Here is a 22,005-nt window from a genome sequence, read left to right on the forward strand (position 1 = left end):
GCTCCTTCCGGGCATACGGCGCCATGGGAGCCGGCGGGATGTGGGTGAGAACCGCACACACCGCCCTCAGCGGGGTCTTAACGCTGGGGCTGTTCCTGCACCGCACAGGTGAGGCCGAGCCCTCGCAGCGCCCGGCCGGGTCCGTGGTGCTGTAACACGGCCTGCCCGGCATGGCCCTGGGGCGGTCAGGCTGTACCAGGAACCACCGCGGTCTCTATATCACGGAACTATCTTTCAGACCTACAGAAGGAAGCGGAGCGTGGAGCCGTGCTGCAGCCAACGCTGTTCGTAGCGCTGCTCGGGTGCTCCGTCCTGCTGTATTTCAAGGTGTCCCTCATGGACCCGGGCTTCGTTAGGGCTGAAGAGGAAGCAAAGGTACATCGCTTCGGGAATGGAAGATGCGCTGGTTTATGCGAGCCGTGGGCTTTTTGTCTTTGCTATATAAGAACAGCTTGAAATGGTTTATCTTATGCTTGGCACAAGGAAAATGTGTGCAGTCCGTTGGCTGCAAGGCTCTGACTCGTTCTTGGACACAAAGCACGGCCAGTTTTAATCTCCTGTTGTTAATGTTGACGTTGGCTGCATTATGAGTAAACAGCACTTTCTGTACTGCAAAGACATCGTGATTGTGTTTGGAAGTGAAGTCTAACAGTGTATATTTATGTCCTGAATTGTAGTTGGGATCTGCGTGGAATCTTGTCTGCAATTATTTCCTCCTCTACACAAGAGTTCTTCTATGGTTACAGTGGCCTGTTGGCTCTGCACGTACCCTCAGTATCTGCAGTGGAATTTCACACCGCTCTATTAATGTAGCAGCTTCTGTGCTTTGCTAAGAATTGTTTAATTTTCCTAATGACAGAGATAACCAGCACTACAGAACCATCAAGTAGAAGGATCCAGATAGCTCAGTCTTGCCAAGCAGGCTGATAGCTGCCATACTTCAGGCAGCCACACATGATACATCTTTTGTCACTCCATTTTTTTCTTTATAGGCAGAGAAAAGTGAAGAACAACGCACGATGATACCCCAGGTTTCAAGCAGTGTTAAGATGCGGCGTTGTGGCTACTGCATGGTGAAGGTAGGCATCAGTGGTAGCAGAGAATGGGACGACTGATTGTCAAGCTTGCATTTTTGGCAACTTCTTTGTACAACTGTCGTTTATGGCCTTGCTTTTCTGCTCAGTCCTTGCTCCCTCCTTTGCATGCTCAACTTCCTATATACAGGTAGATAACAAAATACAGTGTGGGAGAGTCATTTAATTTGGATCTCACTCACTGGGATCTGTACTAAGGGAATCTTGATCCCCCTTCACTTGTCTCAGCCATGCTGATATTGTTCTGTTATCTCAGAACAGAGTGCTTTTGGGAAGCGGATCTGTTTGCATAATGCTTTTACCAAGCAGAAAGTTTAACAAGACCAGGTTAATGCTACTGTTTTGGTTTTGCTTTGCAGCAACCAATGAGAGCCAAGCACTGCCAGCTGTGCCAGCATTGTGTTCGGCGCTATGACCATCACTGCCCCTGGATTGAGAATTGTGTAGGAGAGAAGAATCACCCTCTCTTCATAGTCTACCTTAGTGTACAGCTCATAGTTCTGCTGTGGGGAGGACACGTTGCTTGGTAAGGCCTGGAAGCAGCACTTTGACCACTGAACTTAGGAGTCCTGATGCTCCTGGAGATCCCCCTTAAGGGGTTTGTGCAGAACATAGCACTGACTGGATTGGCTTTGTACCTTCACCCTGATTTGTATCCTGAAGATCAGCTTGTCTGAGCATTCTGATCTGCTGAGGAGCAACACAGCTGATCAGTAGCTGAGCAGAATCTGATAACTTAGGTTTCACCGCTCATCTTTGTTTAGAGGTTAAATGAATAGAATTAACAGTAGACAAGCAACTAATTTTGCTTCAGTTATTGCAATACAATACTTTGAGCGTTTTGGAAACTCCAACTGGGTTTCTCTATGGACCTGTTCAGGAGAGGTGTCAGCTGAAGATGACTGCATTCTTGAAGCTGTCTGGTGAACCAGTGTCCTTTGAACTTCTTAGAACCTAAGGCACTGCTGTTGCAGTCTCTTAAGAACTTACAATATATAAAATTACCTGCAGTACATGATGATCAGAATCTCACCAGTTATGGATCAAATTAAATGTGACCCTAGGTTTATATAACTAGTTTTCCATGTTTAACCTTGACTTTATTTCTCTTTAAAGGTCAGGCCTTTACTTTAAACAGTCCTGGGAGTGGCTGCGGCACAACATTTTCCTCCTTGTATCCTTCCTCCTGATAGTTGTATTCACCATTGTTGTCTTGCTGCTGCTTATTTCACACCTCTATCTGATCTCATGCAACACCACCACCTGGGAGTTCATGTCATACCACCGCATCTCCTACCTGCGACACTCAGAGCTGGAGAATCCCTTTGACCAAGGAGTAATTCGCAATCTCTGGAGGTTCTTCTGTTCGTGCCATCTCACTGCATGGGAGAAAATCTATTTTCACAGGAACAATGAACCTGTCTAGTCAGTGGTACCTGATTAGTAAAATGCCAAAAGACATCTGCAGGTTGTTGGACAACGTTTTGCTCACCTTGCATGGAACTGTAATACATCACGGGCTATGCAACATGTTCCATAACATAACCTGCTCATCCATAAAGGCAAATCACCTCTCAAGAAGGATCATCAGGGCTACTTTTTATATATGAGTAACACTGTTAAAGGGGAGACACTGGTTCCGAGGGGATCAGAAGTGCTGATGTCTTGACCAAGGAGAGGTATCTCTTTGAATCCCCTTCCTTGTGTTAACTTGCATCCACACCTGAAGATATGCAAGAATCCCCGTGGCCTTTCTTCAGCATAGCTCTTGCTGTGAGAACCACAGTGCCTTTTGTCAGTAATGTTGGATACATAAGAGAAATATTTGAGTAAGTATTTGTACAGTCAAAAGCAAATTTCATTTTGTCTGCATGCCTAAACTGCATGCCTTGAGATTTCATAGCATTAATGCGTATGAGAAACAGCTGTAAGACACCAAATTCAGTCAACATCATTACCTTGTACCTTATAATGCCCTGATAGCATCCTAACAGGTTGTTTCTCCTTTAAGTTGATGGTGCTGTCAAAAAATCATAGAGTATTTTGAATTAATTCAGCAACGAGTGATGTCAGACACTTTGGACAGAAGAGCAATGTTTGCCTACAGGTACTTCTGCAAATAACCCTCACACCCTTCACCTTTACTGTATCTAGTGGGAAAAGAGCCTGTGACAGAGGTGAGCACTTCTTGCCTAGCTCAAATAACACCAGTGGTAATGCTACTACCTCAGCATATCAGTAATGAAATAATACAAAGTGTCACTGGAATGGAATCTTGTAAAGGAAAGGTTCTAGGTCCTATTTGTTTCTATGGGGTTGGGGTGCTGATAGCATTCTGGGATGGCAGCAGCTTTACTTGTTTTCCATTGTAATAGAAGGTCATAGTTCAAGTTTCCATAAGGAAGTTAGGATCAACAGTTTAAAGTAGAAAAGCCTGTGGTGTGAATCTTAGTGCTGACCCTTTTCTGCTTTAAAAACAAAAAAAAGCAAAGCACATCCAACAACTTAGTTATTGTGCCTTAATTGCTGTGACTCGGAAATTAACAGCAGCTCAGGAATACATCTGGCAAGCTGGCAGAACGCACTCAGGGCTTTAAAGTGAATGAGCACTCAGGAAAGGACAGTATAGAGTCACTAACACAACATGATAGTCTAAAAGCAGATTGAAAACACAGACTTCTTTTTTGACTAAATCCAGAGTCTGTAACCTGCATCCAGGCTCGTGTGTTCAGAGAAGGAACTCCTGCCAGAGGGATATCAGAATGTTAAGAACTGTCTTCATAATAATGATGCACAGTCCAGGAAGGACCCTGCAGTTGTGTCAGCGTGGTGCCTGCTGCAGGATGGCTCATTTCCTCCTTAACAATTACTTTTTCTTTAGCTATCCCTCAAAAATATGCCAGCAGGTAATACAGTTCAAAACACAGCGTTGTGCTCTTTGGTAATTCTCTTGTACGTGCACTGGAATGGTAGTTTATGGTATTTTTACTATAAAAGTATTAAACAATTACATACACCTTGTTTGTTTCTTTTTGCCTTTCTTTCTGAAACCCAACTTCTAGGTTTCACCTGAACTAACAACCTGCTGTGCTTAACACTCTAAAAAAAGGTCCTTACCTTAAAAAAAGACAAAGGAAAATCACAAAACAACTGCAGGGCCATAAACAAGCCAACCATTACAGTCAGCTGGGAGAGGAAGATGTGTATCCTGCTTCTGCAGAGCAGAAGGTTGAAAGTACATTTATATGCTGGAGCTTTCAGCAGCAGTTATACTTAGCTCTGAAAATAGGAAAACAAGGTTCAGAGTGAATTATTTGTTTTGTACAAACATATGCTCTTACTAAAGCTCTTCAATGTCTCTGAATTCTGAAGCATTTAACCCAGGCAACTCACAAGCTGCTTCTTATCCTTACCTCCAAAAATAGTGCCATTGTATTAGTTTGACTTTTATCTACTGTTGCTGAAAGAACAAGAGCTTTGTGTCTCTATTTGCCTTCAGTGGAATGCTTCATTTCTGTACAAGCTTTCCTTTTTTACCCAACAAGCTAACATTATGAATTAAAGAGAAGAAAATGCATCTAACCAAGTTTAATTACAAAATATGTTGCTAGGCAAATTAGATCAGCTTAAACTTCCTGATTTTCCAGCACTAACACTGTCAATATTTAACCATTCCAAAAAAGATACAGGAGATACAGATTGATAACAACTGCAGACAAGACTTGACTGCAGTCGTTTGGTTGTGACAGCTGATCATACCGTGCAATATGTACAGACAACTTGAGATGGAAGGAAGGAGCAAAAAAAAATACTGCCATGATTGTTACAGAGAAAAATAAAATCCCGCCTATGGAGTTTAATATGGGCAGCACTGATCTGAAACATTCACCTAACACCAAGGAGATGAAAAGCTGAGATTTCATTATAAAGAATAGTATCTTTATTTTCAAAAATAAAGGAAAAGAAAGCATGTGCAAAATTGTGGCTTTTTGATAATTACTAAAAACAATCACTAAGATTTACTTAAAATACATCACTTGGGTCATTACCAAACTCAAACATCATTACCTCAGTTGTGTTAAAATCCATTCCTTCTCTGGCATACACAAGTGGGAACTGGTATAAAATCATTACAAAGAAGGAGCACTGCATATCTCTTCTAGAAAATGGGTGAGAATCGGCCTTTCTCCCTGGTATTATGTAACCTAAAAGAGCTGCATTCCTTTGGCTTTTTGTAAAGAGCAACCTGGGAGGCAGAGATGACTTGATTTAGTTAAAACCAGATTACATTCCAAATTACTATACATATTCAATGGCAGCAGAAGACACATCCAGTCAAAACTGAACTTCTCAAAGGTAATTCATATCCAGTATTCCTCCAGCAAGCAAGGCTGAAAAAAACACAGCAGAGTAACTCAGCTTGCAGGGCGCTTCAGCACTACCCGTTCTATGGAGCTTATTGACTTTTCCATCGCCCATGCCAAGTCCTCTCTATGCCCTCTGAGATGGTAACAATCTGTTTGTTCATGTTTCTTAAGCACAGGAATCAAGCATACAAAAGGTGTTTGGAGACAAAGTCAAAGTCCTTGAAGACAGCCTGCTCCTTACGGGTTAGGACAGCAACCTCCTCTGGAGGAGTCAGAATTGGCTTCTGTGATGTAAACTCTTCATCAAAGTTGCTAATGTCCGTTGGATCTTTTAGAGTGGGCACAAAAGGGGGCTTCAGAGTCCTGGCATACAAAGCATCCCAATCCATTTCCTGTACGAGAAGGAAGTGAACAGGACAGGCTGACATTATTTATGAAATGAGAAGTTAGAACGAAGGGAAAAAAACCTTTCTGGTGCAGGCCGGGTAGTATAGAGAGTCAGCATCACCTGGAGGAGTGTAACACCCTTGCCTAGAGCAAACATACACCACTGACCCGAAGCAAGTGTGTCTTTAACCTCAGCTTCTCTTAGGATTATTGTATATTCTGCAAATATAGGTGCCACAACTAGACTGGACAGCACTATCTGTCATCACTAAACCACATCTTTGACTGCTGCAGTTTAATTTATAACAGTGTATTTGGTGATGGCTTAAAAGAAATGTATATTGGTACATAGAAGCAGCACAATCTGGAATAACAAGCTGGCCCTGGAAGCTTACAGAGCCCAGAAAACACACTCAGGGGTGCCAGTGCCAACATGAATTGAAACGTTAATGCCTGAATAGAGCAATAAGATGCAACAGAAGCTGCCACTAAGATCTCACTGATAAATAATGGAAATCTGCCTCAGCACCAACAGAAAAAGCAAACCACTCTCATCTCAAACACAAGAGCTAAGAAGGAGGGAAAAAGTGTATTCCTACCTTAAAAAAGGGCTGGATTTTAATCTCTTCTGCATCTTTTTGCCCTGCTCCTAGCCTACGCTCTGGACACTTTCGAAGAAGCTGCAGGAAAGATCAGTACAGAATTAAAAAACTGGAACAAAGATGGACAAAACCAACATTCTGGAGATAAAAACGGAAAGAGATGAATCAGCTCCTCAGTATCTTCTCATTCACCTTCTCTTCAGCAGTCAAACTGCTAGTAATAGCTCAGACATTGCTCCTTGTTAACAACTTACCAACATCAGTAACATTCCCACTACAAACTGTGTGCATCTCATCTTAATTGTGCATCTTAACTACCAGATTACACTCAAAAAACTGACTCAAGCCACCTTCAGTGAATGACTCAATACTTCTGTCTTTAAAGCAACACTTTGCTGTTTCAGAGTGTGCAGCAGCAGACGCTTCCTTAGTCACTCTTAAGCTGAAGAATAGCATTTAGGTAAAGAGAAGGAAAAACATGAATTTTAAGTGTTAACCCATTACCTTACGGATTATAGAAAGTGCCTCTGATGACAGGAATCGTGGATACTGGACTTCATCATTGACAATGCTATCAAAGACTTCTTCCTCATCATCTCCAGGAAATGGTGACTGCAATTGTGACAATTTTTAATTTAACATACGTGGCACCCATTCCTTGCTAATGTATAGGAACAAGAATAGCACGGAGTTGTACAGATCAGTTACTATTTGGCAAGCACAAGAAAAATGATCTAAATAGTACAGTATTATTAATAACTAATAAATAGTTGGCTACTTTCATCAAAATTTTATCTCAGATGATCAGGTGCTGCTCTGCCCAAGACTGTTCCATGAGATTTTCTAAGAGATGTGTGGTCTTACCTCACCAACAAGCATCTCATAAATGAGTACACCCAGTCCCCACCAGTCTACTGCCCGAGTGTATGAGATGTCTGTGAGGACTTCTGGAGCCAGAAACTCAGGAGTACCGCAGAAGGTGTTTGTGCGGTCTCCAAAACCTATTCCTGTAGGACAAGAACACTCATGTCAAAGCCAGCACAAGCTTCTAAATAAATCTCACGCAGCCTCATCTTCTGAAAGCAATAGATTACCTCTTGATAATTCATTGTTGTTAACTGTGCAAGGGCTCTCATCAGTGCTTGCAATTACTAATGAGAAAGTATGATACCTTAGGTCCCCAGCAACTCTGAATAACAACTCAGACAATGCTTACATAAGCAACTCAATCAAGAAAACCCACAGATTCTACTGTTTATTTACTTAAGTACATATCTTGTAGAATCCTACATATCCTTGCTTATTCCAGCAGAGAAGTACATTGTAAACTCCTTCATAAGGTTCCTGAGGAGCAAAGAGTACTCTTTCCAAGTTCATCATGGCCAGACAGGTGACATTTAATTATTTTAAGTGGAGATTAATACATATTTATTTTAAGTGGAGTTGAAGTTACATACCTGGTACTCCTACTTGTGAACACCTTACTAAGGCCCAGACCCTAAACTTTGTTCTGGTGGTTTAAATTGGCTTCATCAAAGGAACTCACCTTCCTTACACAGCCCAAAATCTGCAATCTTCACAAATCCTTCAGCATCTAAAAGCAGATTATCCAATTTCAGGTCCCTGCACACAAAGAAGGGAGCAAAGAAAGTGATGGATGAAGTCTGAGGACTGCCATCCAACAGACTCTTTCACATGAGGCAGAAACTAGATGCTAATAAAAAGAATAAATATGTACAATCAGTCTACATTCAGTTTAAACTAGATACTATTTGGAAGATTCCCCTCAACTCACTGTTGTTTTCCTCTTAATAAAAGCCTCAAAAAGCAGCTTAGAGCTGGGTGGGGATTATTTTTTCTGAAAAGAATATCCCACAACAGCATGACAAATTATTGAGCTGTTCAAATTAACAAGGATAGCACTAAGGTACACGTGCCACCAGAACATACTGACATGTTACAGAGGATGAACACGCTGACAGCAACAGAACATGGGAAAAATAAAGACAAACAGAAAGACTAGAGACCTCAACAAGATAGTTAGCTCCAAAGATGTAGCTACAGGACAGAATAAAGTTTCAAGTTGCTAAACTGTCCTGTATTTGATTTTTCACTGCATTACCTATAAATAATTTTCTTCTCATGCAGAAACTGGAGTCCCAAGACTACACAGGCTGTGTAAAACCTAGTAAAGAGGAACAGATATCGGGAAAGATATATGAAAATCAAGTTAAACACTTTCAATGCCTGGAAACTAGACTAATTGTAACTCACTGTGCTGTGCGCTCTGGAAAAACATCTTCATGTATGCGCATCATGAGATCACCTCCCGGGGTGTATTCCATCACAAAACAAGCATGATGAGGTGTTTGGAAACACGCAAACATGTTCACAAGGAATGGATGATCAGAAGAATTGACCACCTCAAATATTCTCTTCTCACAGTTCAAGCTGCCAGGATTCAAAGAATTAAAATGACAGTGTTAAAATTTGGCAGAAAAAACGGTTTCAAGAAAGACAGAAAGAAGATGAAAATCTTTGCCTTTTATGATATGGAAATAAAAAGTGTGGTCAATTACAATATTCATCTTACATGCTTCCAAACCTTGAATTTTAGATTGTTCTTCAGGTGTCTGATTGCACCAGAAGCTAGATAATAGAACTGTTGTAAGTTCCCTTATTCCTGATTTTAGTTGCCCTGGCCTTAAGGTCACCCTTAACATTAACAGCACTAAAACTAGTAGAACACGTCATACCTATGCACCGCAGGTGTGATAATATATCATTGGCAATTGTACCACAAAGCTCACCTATCAATTTCATCTCTCCTAATGATATCCTTTTTCTTCAAGGCTTTGATAGCATACAGCTTCCCAGTTGCTTTGTATTGGGCCAGCAGTACCTGAAAGACAACAGAAATGCTGTACTCCAAACAAATCTGTTATTTCCTTGTTCGATTACTTCAGCTCCCATTGACAAAAACTATTTCCATCCACTTCAGACAGCCATTCTTAAAACCAGGCTCAAGCAGCTCTAAAAATGGAGCTCTTTTACTCTACAGCTTGAGCTGCTGCAGTTCAGAATGACAACACTGTAAGTTATGTCTTTTCAGAAATGGCAGTATTGCAGCTGGTTGTGTGTTTTAAAAGCACCTCTTACAGCAAGCACCTGTACGCACACTTTGTGGGAATCACACTATTCCACCAACGATCACAGTGACAATGAAAAGAATGGTAATATTGTCCTCTACTAGATGGTCTGGCACTTCCTGTAGGGCTTCCTCCATGTTTTGAAGCCATAAATCTTCAGGAGTTTTGGCTGCTATCAACAGCCCTTGATTAGGGCTGTTATCAAGAACTCTTCTGTTATCAAGAGCCTTCCCCACAACCACAAGCTGCTTGTGGTTTTGCTTTGTATATCTACAGTACAACAAATCTCTGCAACATTTCTATTCAGACTCTGAGGCAGAGGCCCACCTTCACAACAGCAGCCCTACTGCCCTCTGCAGAGAGAGCACTTCTATACTACCTTCCCAAAGTGGCCACGTCCCAGCATGGCGATGCAGTGAAAATCCTCAAGATGAACCACCCCTTTCCTGAAGACAAACAAACAAGATTTGTTGAGACAATATACAAAAGGTGCAGAAACAGAATGCAAATGAGTAGGTATGTGTGTTAGAGGAAGAAGCTCAGTACAGCAAAAGGCAAGGTGAACACATGCTACCTAGGCTGAAATCCTGAGAAGGTAGGTCTGCTGTTCTGCTACTGAAGAAAGAATCAGGTAACTATGAGGTAAGAAAACAGCTCCCAGTGGTAGCAGCCTCTGCTTTCCATCTGTACAGGCAACAAGAGCAGTAACTGTCTCTCCAAGGCTTGCTCTCCCAGTTACATCCCATAACAGAATTAGTTCTCTTGCATTCCCCATCCTTGGGGTGTAAAATTCAGATTTGCCAACACTCCTTTCAGCAGGCACATCAGCAACTGTGATAACCAGCCACGAACATGTATATCAAGTGCCAGGAGGACAAGGGAATAATATGAAGAGGAGTTCTCAGACAAGAATTGGAAATGAAACAAATGGAGACAACAGACATGAGATGTTGCTGGGGAAATAAAATAAAATTTAAAAACAAAACAAAAAACCAACACATGTCTGAATAAAGAGATTTTACAGAACATTACATCAGCTACAAGGTGTTACCAAGGAAACTCAGATCACAGAATTGCTTGGAAATCATTTAAAAAACAAAACACCCACCCCTCAAAAGCTTTACACCAGAATCACCTCTAAAAGGAAGCAGATGCTTTATACTCCTCCAGAGAGTGGAATGAAGGGCTTAGAAGGCATTCATGAAGGACCCAACTCCCTCCTAAGCTTTCTCATAGAGAAGGCAGGTAACTGTCTGAATGCACCCCGACTCCAGCATTCTGAAGACGGGACCCCTCAAAAGTGACTATGAAGTTATCAGAATATTCTAAGATCTGAACTTCAAGTTCTACTTAGACCTTATTTGTACTTTTTTGGTCAGCATTTGTTCAACAATAGCAATTTTTTACTTGTTTTTGGTATATATACTACTGTGCATCTTTTTCAGTATACAAGATACTTACTTAACTGCCACAGACTATAAACAACTTCCTGTTTTGTGCCTCCTCCCTACGTAATGAAAGACATTTTATCTTGCATATCGATGAAAACAAATGAGTGAAAGGGGTGCCAAATGTTTTTCTGAAATACATTTCTTACAATTCTACTTTGGCGTGTCTAAATGCACTATACTATAAAACTTTAAACACAAGGAAGCCCTGGAAGACAGTTAAGTGATTTCAGTTCCTACTAACATCAGTTATTACATTGTAAAGTTTATTAATAGGCTAAGTAATGGGATTTAATGAGTAAGTAAGGTGTAGCAGACGCTTGGAGAAATAAAGTTCAGAGCAGACTTTTCATAGTATTGCCCACTCACAGCACTAAGAATCTGCTGCTGAGAAACCAAAGCATATTTTAAGTAGAATTTTTGTACTCTATGCTCAAAAATTTCAACCCTGTGTTTCTGTAATCTGTGACCCAACACATCTCGTGCTGCCCACTGTTACCTTGGAGATGCCTGGATTGCAAATTCTGTTAAAGCAGGGCTGCCAGTCTTCTCCTCAACATGCAGCCTCTTCAGACACTAAGGAACAGAGAGAAGGTTGCAATATGTTATTCTCTGGAATCACCTAATCAGGCGTAGACACCTTCATCCAAATTTGATACATACAATAGAGTATGACAAGTATTTGAAGTTGGTCATCACTTCTGCTTGGAGGAAAGTAGCATCAACAAAGGTTGCCTGTGGTTACACAAAACTACTACCACGTACACTTTAAAAACTCTAAGAAAAAAAAGACAGTTCAAGTACCTAGAAGAGCTACAGTGATTAGACAATGCAGTCTCCTCTATTGTGAAAGGCAAAGAAGAAATGGATTAGACATGGTCGAACACAAGTCATTAGGAATTATATCACTCAGAACAATCTTCCTGCTCCTTTTTCTCAGAAAATGAGAGTTTTTCTTCCCTTCTGCCCAATTCCTCTAAGGACAAATATTTTCATCTGATCCTAAAAGCCTGTTGAACTCTACTTTTTATTCATACAGTTATCTGTTTTGTACTTCTGTCCTGAATTCCTAATGCTGACCTACCTCACATTTTGCAAGAAAAGTAGTATAAAACTAAAAAAGAGCTGCAAGACTTGTGAAGACTCCATGCCAGAATAGCTTACTGGGCTCTGAAACCTTGGAGGCCAGTCAGCTCAGCTGATGAGGAGGCAACTGTCTGAAGTACAGCTAATTTGTCCAGTAATAAAGCAAATTAGAACTGAATCTCAAATGAATATCAACCAACAAATAAAAGTCTCCTTATTGGCCCAGATTACCGGAGAATCTGCAGGAGATGGTGTTGGTTCTTTGGACTTGGCCATCAGAAAAAGACGTGGAGGCTTGGGTGGTGCTTCATCATGATATGTGAGCTTTGCCACAGGAAAGTCACTGCATTCGTAAGAGGAAAAATAAATAAGAGATTGCCTTAGAGCAGAGCACTGTATGGAAACACAGCTATATCACCTTTAACATCTAAGCAAAGTTTATTTCAGTCCAATACAGTGGACAAGAGGACCAAGTCTGTGAAGCATCGACAAGAAATATGCTCTTCTAAATAAAGGAAAACTATCTATGAAGTTGCTGATGATTAGACTCGTGCAACTGTTTTTTACTGTTTTCTGCATCATAGTGCTTACTTATGACCACTTCTATACCACAGTTCTCACTGCAGAGGAAGACAAAGTCACTGAAATTCCCCTGTGCTGGAGCACACTGCTTATTAGGACAGCAATTTTGGAAACTGGTTCAGCTGCCAACAATAAATCAGAAGGAACCACAGAACACTGAACAACCCACCAAGCCCACTTCATTTCAGGCAGCACCAGCTTTACTTAAAATCCTGAATTAAGTTCTACAGATCCAATTTTCATATCAATATATTCTTCCACCTCAGCAAGGTGCACTAAAATTTTAAGGTGTATTCTATGCCCATTCCAGACTGTCATAAAGCAATACTCAGAACATGACTTACCCACTCAGCTTGCTTATTGAGTTAACATGATTTTGTATGGGAACTGGAGAGAAGTCTTCATGCATGGAATCATGAAGTGAGGGGCTCAGAGTGCTAATGGAACTGCATGGAGGGAGGAAGCTCATCATCAGGCGACCCCAAGCAGCAACACTGATGTTCATTTGAGGAGCTCGGAGAAATTCTTTCCCTGGAGGAGTCATGGTCAAAATATCGCTGAGATTCCAACATATGGATTACAGTCTGATGAGCTGTTAAACTACCACTATCATCCAAACACCTGAGGGCTTACTCAGAAAAAGTAATGCACCCAAGAGAGAATGAACCTTCTTCTAGGGAATGAAGTCTAATCACGATGATGAAATAATCCATATAACATCATAGCAATCCTCAAACAGAAGCTTCATAAACTATATATTTTTAATTATCTTACTTCAAAGCCAAGTTTTCTTTTATTTGTACACTGTATTTTAATCATTCAGCCTGTTAACAGAAAGCTTCCAGTCTGACATGCCAGCTCCAAAGCCTTGATAACCAGTAGCCTGTTCATGCTACAGTCTTCTACAGTTTAGATTTTTCCAGCATGTTTCCCAACACCTGTTCTTTCATCAGTGACAGCACTGCTGGGCAAATCAGTACAGCACAAGCCCTAGATCTTGCTAAGAAGCCTGTTAAATAGTAGTAATTGTATCTTCCTAACACTGTTAACTGTGAATAGAAACACTGCAAAAACATCACATTATACGCTACGCTGCAACCAGACAGCCTGTGTTTTTTTGCGACTGAACACTATAACACAATAATAAAATCCACCTACTTGCACACAGTAATTAACAAGCATTTTAATGCGTCTCACAAATTTAATGAGATAGGAGTGCATGGCAGACTACTTGTGCAAACTCCTGCCCTCACCCACCCACCCCAGACAGTCAGTTACCTTTCTGTTTGGGGAAAATACGTTTCTGTCGCTGCAGCTTTGGCTTTCTCTCAATGACAGGATTACAGAACATCACCTGTCAGAGAAGCAAAGGGGATTTTTCAAAATAGTGCATTTATAGTGCAAAAGCAAACTTGTACACATGCTCTCTCATCAAATTCTCCATTCATATCTTTTTTGTAAACTAGGAGTCACTCCCACAGATTCCAGATCATGTTATTCTAACTTCACTGTCTAAACATCTGTTATTTCAACCGTGGTTGGAATTTTCTATGTCCTGAAATGAAGAAAAAACCCAAAACATGAGACCAATTCATATCCTAAATAATATTAATCTAACTCATAAAGCTACACATAAAAAGCTGCTTTATGATGCAGCCATTTGTAAGGTGAAGGAAAAAAAAAAAAAAAAAAAAAAAAGTAGCAGTCCATGGCACAAAAATTAAATTAAAAACAAAAAGTCAACCACTGAATACAAAGGACAGGAGGTAAATTTTGGTATGTAAGGTCAAGATCCTGCTCTTGGAAAGTTAACCATGGGATCTCTCATCACAACACAAACAAGACAGTAGTGTAGCACATAAAGGATTATCTGGATGATCTATTCATGGATTGCATTTAACTCTTTATTACTAACCTCAGAAAGATGGTAAAATAAAATATAGCCAGAGGGAATTCTGGACTCTGATTCTATAGCCTGTGTAATTCAAACCTGACCATTAAACCCTATGTCTAATTAAAGTGTCACCAATGACTCATAAAGTAAGCAAATGAAAAAACAATGGTTTTCACAGTGTACACACACAATTACAGAGGAGTAGCTGAAGTGTCACTTCAGGGTACGTCTTATATGAATAAGGAGTAATGTGATATTATATGTGATTATATTTTAGGTGCCACTCTACCCTTCTGGATTACTGCTCCTTCTGTTCCTTGTATACTGGATTGAACAACTGCTGTCAGGGCAGGCACCCTGAACAGACAGATTTCTCTAAAAAAGAAACAAAGTTGACGTTTTTACCTCTGCAAAAAGCATTCCCTGGGGCTCAAGCAAGAGGCACATCCCATGGCGTTCATTATCAAGGAAATCATCCAAACGTAAAAACTTCACTGCACACAGTTCTCTCCAGTCTCTCCAATAAATTGAAATTTCGAGCTCACGAGACTACAAGGAATGGGTGACGGAGACAAAAAAGCAGAAGAGTTACATACTGCACCATGATCTGGATATGCCACACACATGTTGCTGTTAAATTCGGTCAACTAGACTGTATGCATAAGAAACTTCTTCATCCTTCTGCTCCCCGTATGCCTCTGACATTCTCAGATCTTTCCACCTACAAAACCTTTTGGAGATAGCTGTCTTAGCTCCACATTTCGGGAATCTTTCTTAGAGTTGTTTTGCTGGTAAGATGAAATAAAACTGCTTAGATACAGAGCAAAGGACAACAGATGTTGTTCAGGCTGAATTTCTGCCAGAGATGCACTGCCTTGAGGGGAAGACTAAGATAACTGGTACATAAAAGGACATGGGGACAGTGCCAATACAGAGTTGAATCAAATGGAAATGCAACTAAATGAACAAATTGCGTAAGGTGAAATAGGAAAACAAACACAACGCAGGAAATCTTAAGTCATCTTACCCTGTCTAGCTCAATGATAAAGCTCTGGTCCCATGCCTGGTTATTTACTGGTCCCCAGTTTGTTTGGCCAACAACTTTATTGTCAACTTTAAGCACAGCAAGGACTTCATCTGGACAAAGGAGAAAATGTGGATTATAGCATTTTACATTGCTATAAAACTAAAGATAAGTCTTTCAAGCTGAAGGTGACTATCCCAACCAAATATAATTTCCAGGAGATAGTTAGGAGGATTAGGTATGATGTGACTCACGCTCTCTCTCAGCTTTGCAGCCTTGTACTAGGCTAATGTAGGACTCAGAAGAGAAGCCCCTTGCCCCCAAGTGCAAGGATCCTCATACTCACTACATAGCTCTTCATTACGCAGGTACTTTCCTGCAACACTGCGGCCATGGATACCCAGGCCAACTCTCGTCAGGGAAAAGGACTTCAATTCGCTTGGGCTGCCGCAGATAGGAGAAGAACCAGCCATTCGGGAACGGCCTGGAACATTTTCCAATAGATCCTGACATCCCATCAGCCTCACTTCCAACGTTCCTGAAGAATTTTAGGAGAGAAAAGAATGTTATTCCATAAAAGACAACAGTTAATTCCAGTTAATCTGTCCTCATACAGGTCCAAGAATTTCTCAGATTCATTATTCTTTGGCTAATATAGCTTAGATCTACCCCAGGCAGGAATAACAATATAGAACAGCCCAGTTGGAAGGAACATACAGAGATCAACAAGTCCAAATGCCTATTTAATAGATGAGAGATATTTAATACAATTATTTAATACAACTACTAACTTATATGATCAGAAAGCTTTTAGTAGCCTAGATGAAATAAGGCTCATTCACAGAAGATCAAATGTCCATGTAACAAAAGGCATTACAATAATTAGAAGAAATGCAACTCATTTTTAATTTCATCTTCTCCACAACAACACGCCATGCAAGATTTACACACCTGTAAGGGCTGTAGGTTTGATGACTGAAGTGGGTTGGATAACGCCATGCTGAGCTCCCAGGGAAGAGGTATTTACTAATTCCTGCTTGATGAGTGCTCTTTTTGGGTGATCTGGAGAAAGCCCACTAAGCTGACGTTCCAGGGACAAGCGCAACAGGTCAATCTTCTGAGATGACTCTTGCAAACGACCCTGAGCCTAGCAATATGAAGTAGAACAGAAAGCAGGCTGAAGGTTTCAAAGGAACAGCTCCAGTTCAGGTACTATTATTCCTTTATGAACAAAAAGTGTTGGTCTTAAAAAAGAGCTGATAACATCTTAGTAACAAAAGACCCAAGGGAATATTTTCTCACAGATCCTGACTGCCCCATCAGTGTCACTTCTGACATTTCTAAGAAGTTTCACCAAAGCAAGGAATATTACCCCTAGAAGAGAAAGTGATCCCAGTCTGTCCTCACAACAAGAATTTGCCAAATTCATAAGTTATGGTTATTTCTGCTCATTCAGGCTAAATCACTGGTGTTGAGGCATGAAACTGCTCTTTAAGGAGACCTGAAGAAGTGCTTACCTCAGCCAAAAATTTGCGATCTTGTACCCGACTCCCTCCTAAGATCTTCAGCACATTTTTTGCCCCTTCAGCTACAGCAGCTTCAATGCGCAGACGATGCCTCAGCTCCTCAATGCGCAGCTCCACAGCACTGATGGTGGTTCCCAGCCTCACTGAGTATTTGGGAGATAAAATACAGCGAGGATCAAAACAGACTATTCTGGATCTTAAGGCACGGATGGCCACATCTTTTATTTAACACACCCTACCTGCAGGATCCATTGCATCTTCCATCCCTCCTGCTGACTGAGATACCTTCACAATGTGCATGCGGATAATTTCAATCTTCGTCTTACTATCCTGAAGCATCTGCTTAGCTGTAGCCAGCAGCTTCCGCTCCTGCCAAACCAAAAGCATGTGCAGAGAAAGGACCGTGATCATTAAAAATAGATTATGGTGATGGATTCAGTTAAGGTGTGAGATGCTACCTGCAATAAGGATCACATAAACAATCACGTAAACTATTAAAGCACTGAAAATTTCTCTCAAATAATGGGATATCACATGCTGAGCTCCGTCCTAAATCACCTAGTGATATCAAAACATCACACCAACTCAATGAACAATACCTATACTTTTTAACTTACTATGCATTGAACTTGTTGCAACATGTTACTTTCATATGATTGGTTGTCTCATGCAGTATCATAATCTGCTGTCACTATGCTGAGCACCAAAACGCAGAGCTAGGATTCAGTCAAGCATGCTTCACAGATGAATTTATTTCACACACCAATCACCAGAGAGAGTTTGTATATGGACTTATGTATATATATAAATTCCAGGAATTGATATTCCCAAATTGTTGTTTATTCCTGCTTACCTTGGATGTTGCACTTGAATACATCTGGATCATATTCTCAGCTCCTTGCTTGACTTTCATTTCAACGTGCAGCTGCTTTTTCAGAGCTTCAACCTTCCTTGCCATGGGATCTGGGTTTCTTTCCCAGAGACAGGGGTCAGGAGATAAAGATCCATCTGTACAGACTATGTCATAAGCATAATTAGTCACCTTTTCTTGGGTCATGTCACTCTATGGTTCAAAATGATTCCACAAAAGAAGGTTAAGCTACAAAATAACACATAAAAAGGTCTCTGTTCTCTACAAAACTCAGCAAAATATTGTTTCAAATGAAGCTTAGGTTTTAAGTGTTTCTTTTTATCAGTGAACCACTCCTACCAAACACTCTTTCAATAATATACTCATTCACATCCCATAAGGTACTTAAATGTTCAACTGCCTAGAAACTCTATTCAGATCCCTTCAGTTTCACCTACAACCTGCTCCTGAATGTTGTTCATGTCCAGCATTCTTCCCTCTACACTAATCTCTCATGTTGCCTGACTCCTTTCACCTCAGTTGCCTCCATTCCCAACCTTTCACTGCACAGATTATTTCATCAGCTGAATACTAACAGGTAAAATCCCCACTAGCATTGGAGCACCACAAGATTTTCCTGTCAACTCTGACCCATGACATACCTGTCTTATTGTCCTCTTTGTCAGTTACTACAATCCTCGCATTGAGCTCCTGAAGTTCCCAATGGAGTTGTTCTAGTTTGCGGTTGGAGGATTTCAGCACATGCTCTATATGAGCAAGATTTTTTCTGTCTGTTGTTGCTTTACGCAGGTTTTCTGCTCCCTCTTTAATTTTCAGTTCTTTCTGTATAGCACGACGAAGTACTTCCTTCTCACCCTCCAGCTTTTGCTGGAAGCTCGGATCCATTAAGTTCACACCATTGCCCAGCTGCAAGAGACAGCTGCCCTGCAATCAAGCAAGAGGATTTCAGAAATAACAGTTTAACCTTCTTTTTAAGGATGACTTAAAAACTAAGTTTGCCTTCACCCTGATCACCTTTTATTAGTAGCATACAGTAAATGCAGATGACGTGTCCAAAGACACACACCAACTAACCTGTTAGAGATGTTACAGAATGTCACAACCATGCATCAGCTCAAAGCTGTTACCCCCAAGAAGAAAGACATAACCCCTATAGCAGCTGCTTACAAACGAGCAAAGAATAAGCTTAACTTTCAGCTGTGTCTGAAAGGGGAAGCAGCCTGCTGCCTCAATCTCTGCTCTACCTGTGGTTTATAAGCAACAAGACCACTTAACACATTGCATTTCACAGCCACCACACTTGCTCTGGACTTTGTACCGTTTTCAATACACCTTGTTCTGCTGAGATATGCCTCAGCAGCAGCTCTGGACAGAGATGTTCTGTATACAGACCTTGAACCTGCCCACTATAGGCAGAAGCATCTAAAGTCTATCTCATTCACCAAAGCACTGAATTCAAACAGGAGCTCTTAAAACTTTATCCAGAAGGCTGCTGCCCAACACCTACAGAAACAGATCAAAACAAGAGGCTGCACTTCTCCCTTCCACTCAAGGGGTGGCTTTACAGCATTAAGAGCACTTAATATCTTAACAACGTAGCATGATCAGTTCCCCGCTTAAATGGGAAAGACATGGTTGCACAGCCAAACTCCACCAACCAACTCCATTCCACATAACCACACTAAAGACAGAACTCAGGAATCCTGACTTGCTTTTAAATTCTTTAATTGGCTGACCACATTCCCAACAATAAACCACGCTGGTTTTGCATTACTCACATACATTAGTGCACTTCAAGCTCACACAGGAACACATAATTATCTAATCACACTCTTTGTATATTTTGTTAGGCATCTCAAAGACCCAAACCAACATCCCCAATCAGTTTGCAGTACAAGTTCATCCCAACAGCAAAATAATTTAAAAAACCAAAAGGAAAAACAAATCTATTTTAAATTTGGCCTAAAACCAAGTTGGGTCTGTGAGGGATCCGCTATAGCCATAATAGGAATTGTTCAGATTGGTAGCAAAACAAAAAGGTTCAGATTAACATCCTGAGTCCAGGAAGTTCTCGCCCAATTAATAAAGCCAGGAACTAAAGCCAGAGCTTTGAAAAACATCCAGGGTTCTGCGAGGAAGAACTTGAATCATGGAGTTCCTGAGTCACAGGCAGCCTCTACCAGCTCCACAGCTGGAAAATCAAAAAGCTCTTTATCCACTTTGTAAAAAGTGACTGAAATTAGTTTGCTGCTTCAGATTCGTTTAAAATAAATAAATAAGAAAAAAAAATAATCAAAAAAAGCAGATAGATTTATTTTCTATCCAAACTATGCAAACTGAGGTAAGCGATCCACATCCTCTCCATCTGCCCAGAGCAATAGAATGAGTGGCTGAAGCAGGAGTAATGCTGACAAGGGGTATTGAGTCCAGAAACCTGGATACTGATTCAGAGAACAGGAGCAGTCTGGGCAGCAGTCAGCTCAGTTTCCCTTCAAGTCACTCTGTCAGAAGCTGGACAGAATGCTCCACATTCACTTTCTAAATACAGTTAGAATGTAAGCATGGTGTTTTACTGGGCCCTACTACCCCTGTATAGAGCAGGGATGTCTTAACATAGCTACAGTTCTCTCCAGGAACGTAGAACATTGTATTACTGAGGTTAAGAAAGCTGCATTTGCTTTTGTGTTGGTGCACTTTGCATTCTGACTGAGGAATGTCGGTGGGGTGTCGGGATGCTGCCACAGCCCACGTGCAGCTGTTCCTGGCTGCCCAGAGGTCAGCCCTTAGCACATGCCAACAGCACAATCCACATTCACAGCTTGCACAGAAATACCCCCAGCTAGCTGAAATTAGCTCACTTTTGGTACTTTTGGCTGCTAGAACACACCCAGGGCTTCAGCTGCACTCGGGCTGTGCTGAAGCATCCAGACTGCTTCCTAAGATCTCAGCAGAGCCCAAACTGCCCTGAGCCCTTTGGATTGCAGCCCCTGGGCTACCACCCAGCCCAGCCATCAGCTCCACCTGCACAAAGCCCAGCACAGAGCCACCCTTCAGAGCCACACCACAGGCTGAGACTGATAAGTCTGATGTAAGGAGCACGTAGTGATGAGAGCATCCCCACTACAGACCACATGTGTTCATTGGAGCATTTTAAATCCCTTCTTTCACAGCAGCTTTGTGCCGAGGCCCACATCAGGCAGACTCACATTAACCACATTCACTCTTTACAAGTAAAGGGCACCGTTAGGTTTGGAAAAAAGCTCTTGCAGCCCTGCCTGGGGCTGCTCCTGTTTCCAACACTGAACGATGAGATTTTTGGCAAGATGAGAGTCCGTGCGGCTGCAGGATGGGGCACACCCGCAGCAATGGCACCGAGAGCTCTTTGTGCCGTTTCTCCATCACTTCTTGCCCAGATTCGGCTCGAAACGCCTCAAGGAGGAGTTTGTACCCGCCGTGTCGGGGAGCTTACCCCAGAAAGCAGTGATCTCAGCGGGGAGCTGAACAGCCCATCATCTCCTCGCACAGCCCATCATCTCCTCACACAGCCCGTCTCCTCACACAGCCCCTCCCGTGCCGAGGAGGACCCCGGTTCCCTGAGTTGAGCCGGGCTCTGTGTACTCGCTCCCCTCAACCGCCGCCTCTCTCAGCGCACGGGGCGCGGTCCCAGGGATTGAGCCTCGATCCTTTGAGCCCATCGCCCCCTCCCGCGGCTCTGGGCTTCCGGCGGAGCATGGAACGAAGTATCGCAGACGAGAAGATGGGGAGACTCCCAGAGAGCCCCCAGGACCGAGGGACGCCTCGGTGCCCCCCGCCTCAGTCTCGCCCCGCCCTCCGCCCCGCTCACCTGTGGGGTCCCCGCCGCCATCGCTCCGTGCGGCGCCGTCAACAACCGGCACTTTTTCAAACTTCAGCCTTCCCGGGAAGCAGCACGGCCCCGTCAGCGCCCTCTCGCGGGGCCCGGAGCCGGGAACTCCC

General features: G+C 42.0%; 2 protein-coding genes across 3 annotated transcripts; one reads left to right on the forward strand and one right to left on the reverse strand.

Annotated features, from left to right (window-relative positions):
- Nucleotides 1-4,110, forward strand: ZDHHC12 (zDHHC palmitoyltransferase 12). The gene is made up of 5 exons (XM_015878929.3): nt 1-108; nt 239-375; nt 993-1,079; nt 1,454-1,620; nt 2,211-4,110. Exons 1-5 carry the CDS (start codon nt 24-26, stop codon nt 2,518-2,520), a joined length of 786 nt encoding a protein of 261 aa, XP_015734415.2. The 5' UTR covers nt 1-23; the 3' UTR covers nt 2,521-4,110.
- Nucleotides 4,111-5,011: 901 nt separating this feature from the next.
- PKN3 (protein kinase N3) lies at nt 5,012-21,953 on the reverse strand. 2 transcript variants are annotated; one of them, XM_015878913.2, is made up of 22 exons: nt 21,875-21,953; nt 18,672-18,954; nt 18,013-18,176; nt 17,399-17,528; nt 17,151-17,302; nt 16,585-16,780; nt 15,980-16,171; nt 15,637-15,746; nt 15,015-15,158; nt 13,994-14,069; nt 13,060-13,246; nt 12,365-12,476; nt 11,547-11,623; nt 9,979-10,045; nt 9,261-9,352; nt 8,725-8,901; nt 8,573-8,635; nt 7,997-8,073; nt 7,315-7,457; nt 6,955-7,062; nt 6,448-6,528; nt 5,012-5,853 (listed from the first exon to the last, which is right to left on the reverse strand). In XM_015878913.2, exons 1-22 carry the CDS (start codon nt 21,893-21,895, stop codon nt 5,641-5,643), a joined length of 2,865 nt encoding a protein of 954 aa, XP_015734399.2. In that variant the 5' UTR covers nt 21,896-21,953; the 3' UTR covers nt 5,012-5,640. The 2 variants fall into 2 exon arrangements, with proteins under 2 accessions (XP_015734399.2, XP_015734400.2); XM_015878914.3 differs by having other exon boundaries at nt 21,500-21,953.
- Between the last annotated feature and the right edge of the window lie 52 nt (nt 21,954-22,005).

This window comes from Coturnix japonica, chromosome 21 (genome assembly GCF_054131305.1).
Source record: "Coturnix japonica strain WE chromosome 21, WE-NBRP24, whole genome shotgun sequence".
In the NCBI taxonomy this organism is placed as follows: domain Eukaryota; kingdom Metazoa; phylum Chordata; class Aves; order Galliformes; family Phasianidae; genus Coturnix; species Coturnix japonica.

What these genes read in the sequence shown, in the direction of transcription:
- ZDHHC12 (XM_015878929.3), top strand. Translation starts at nt 24, where the DNA reads ATGGGAGCCGGCGGGATGTGGGTGAGAACCGCACACACCGCCCTCAGC. An exon ending in GCTGTTCCTGCACCGCACAG is followed by an intron (nt 109 to 238) that starts GTGAGGCCGAGC and finishes ACTATCTTTCAG; the next exon opens with ACCTACAGAAGGAAGCGGAG. An exon ending in GTGGCTACTGCATGGTGAAG is followed by an intron (nt 1,080 to 1,453) that starts GTAGGCATCAGT and finishes TTTGCTTTGCAG; the next exon opens with CAACCAATGAGAGCCAAGCA.
- PKN3 (XM_015878913.2), bottom strand. Translation starts at nt 21,895, where the DNA reads ATGGCGGCGGGGACCCCACAG. An exon ending in TGGCGGCGGGGACCCCACAG is followed by an intron (nt 18,955 to 21,874) that starts GTGAGCGGGGCG and finishes GCTTGATTGCAG; the next exon opens with GGCAGCTGTCTCTTGCAGCT. An exon ending in GCGTAATGAAGAGCTATGTA is followed by an intron (nt 15,747 to 15,979) that starts GTGAGTATGAGG and finishes TCCTTTGTCCAG; the next exon opens with ATGAAGTCCTTGCTGTGCTT.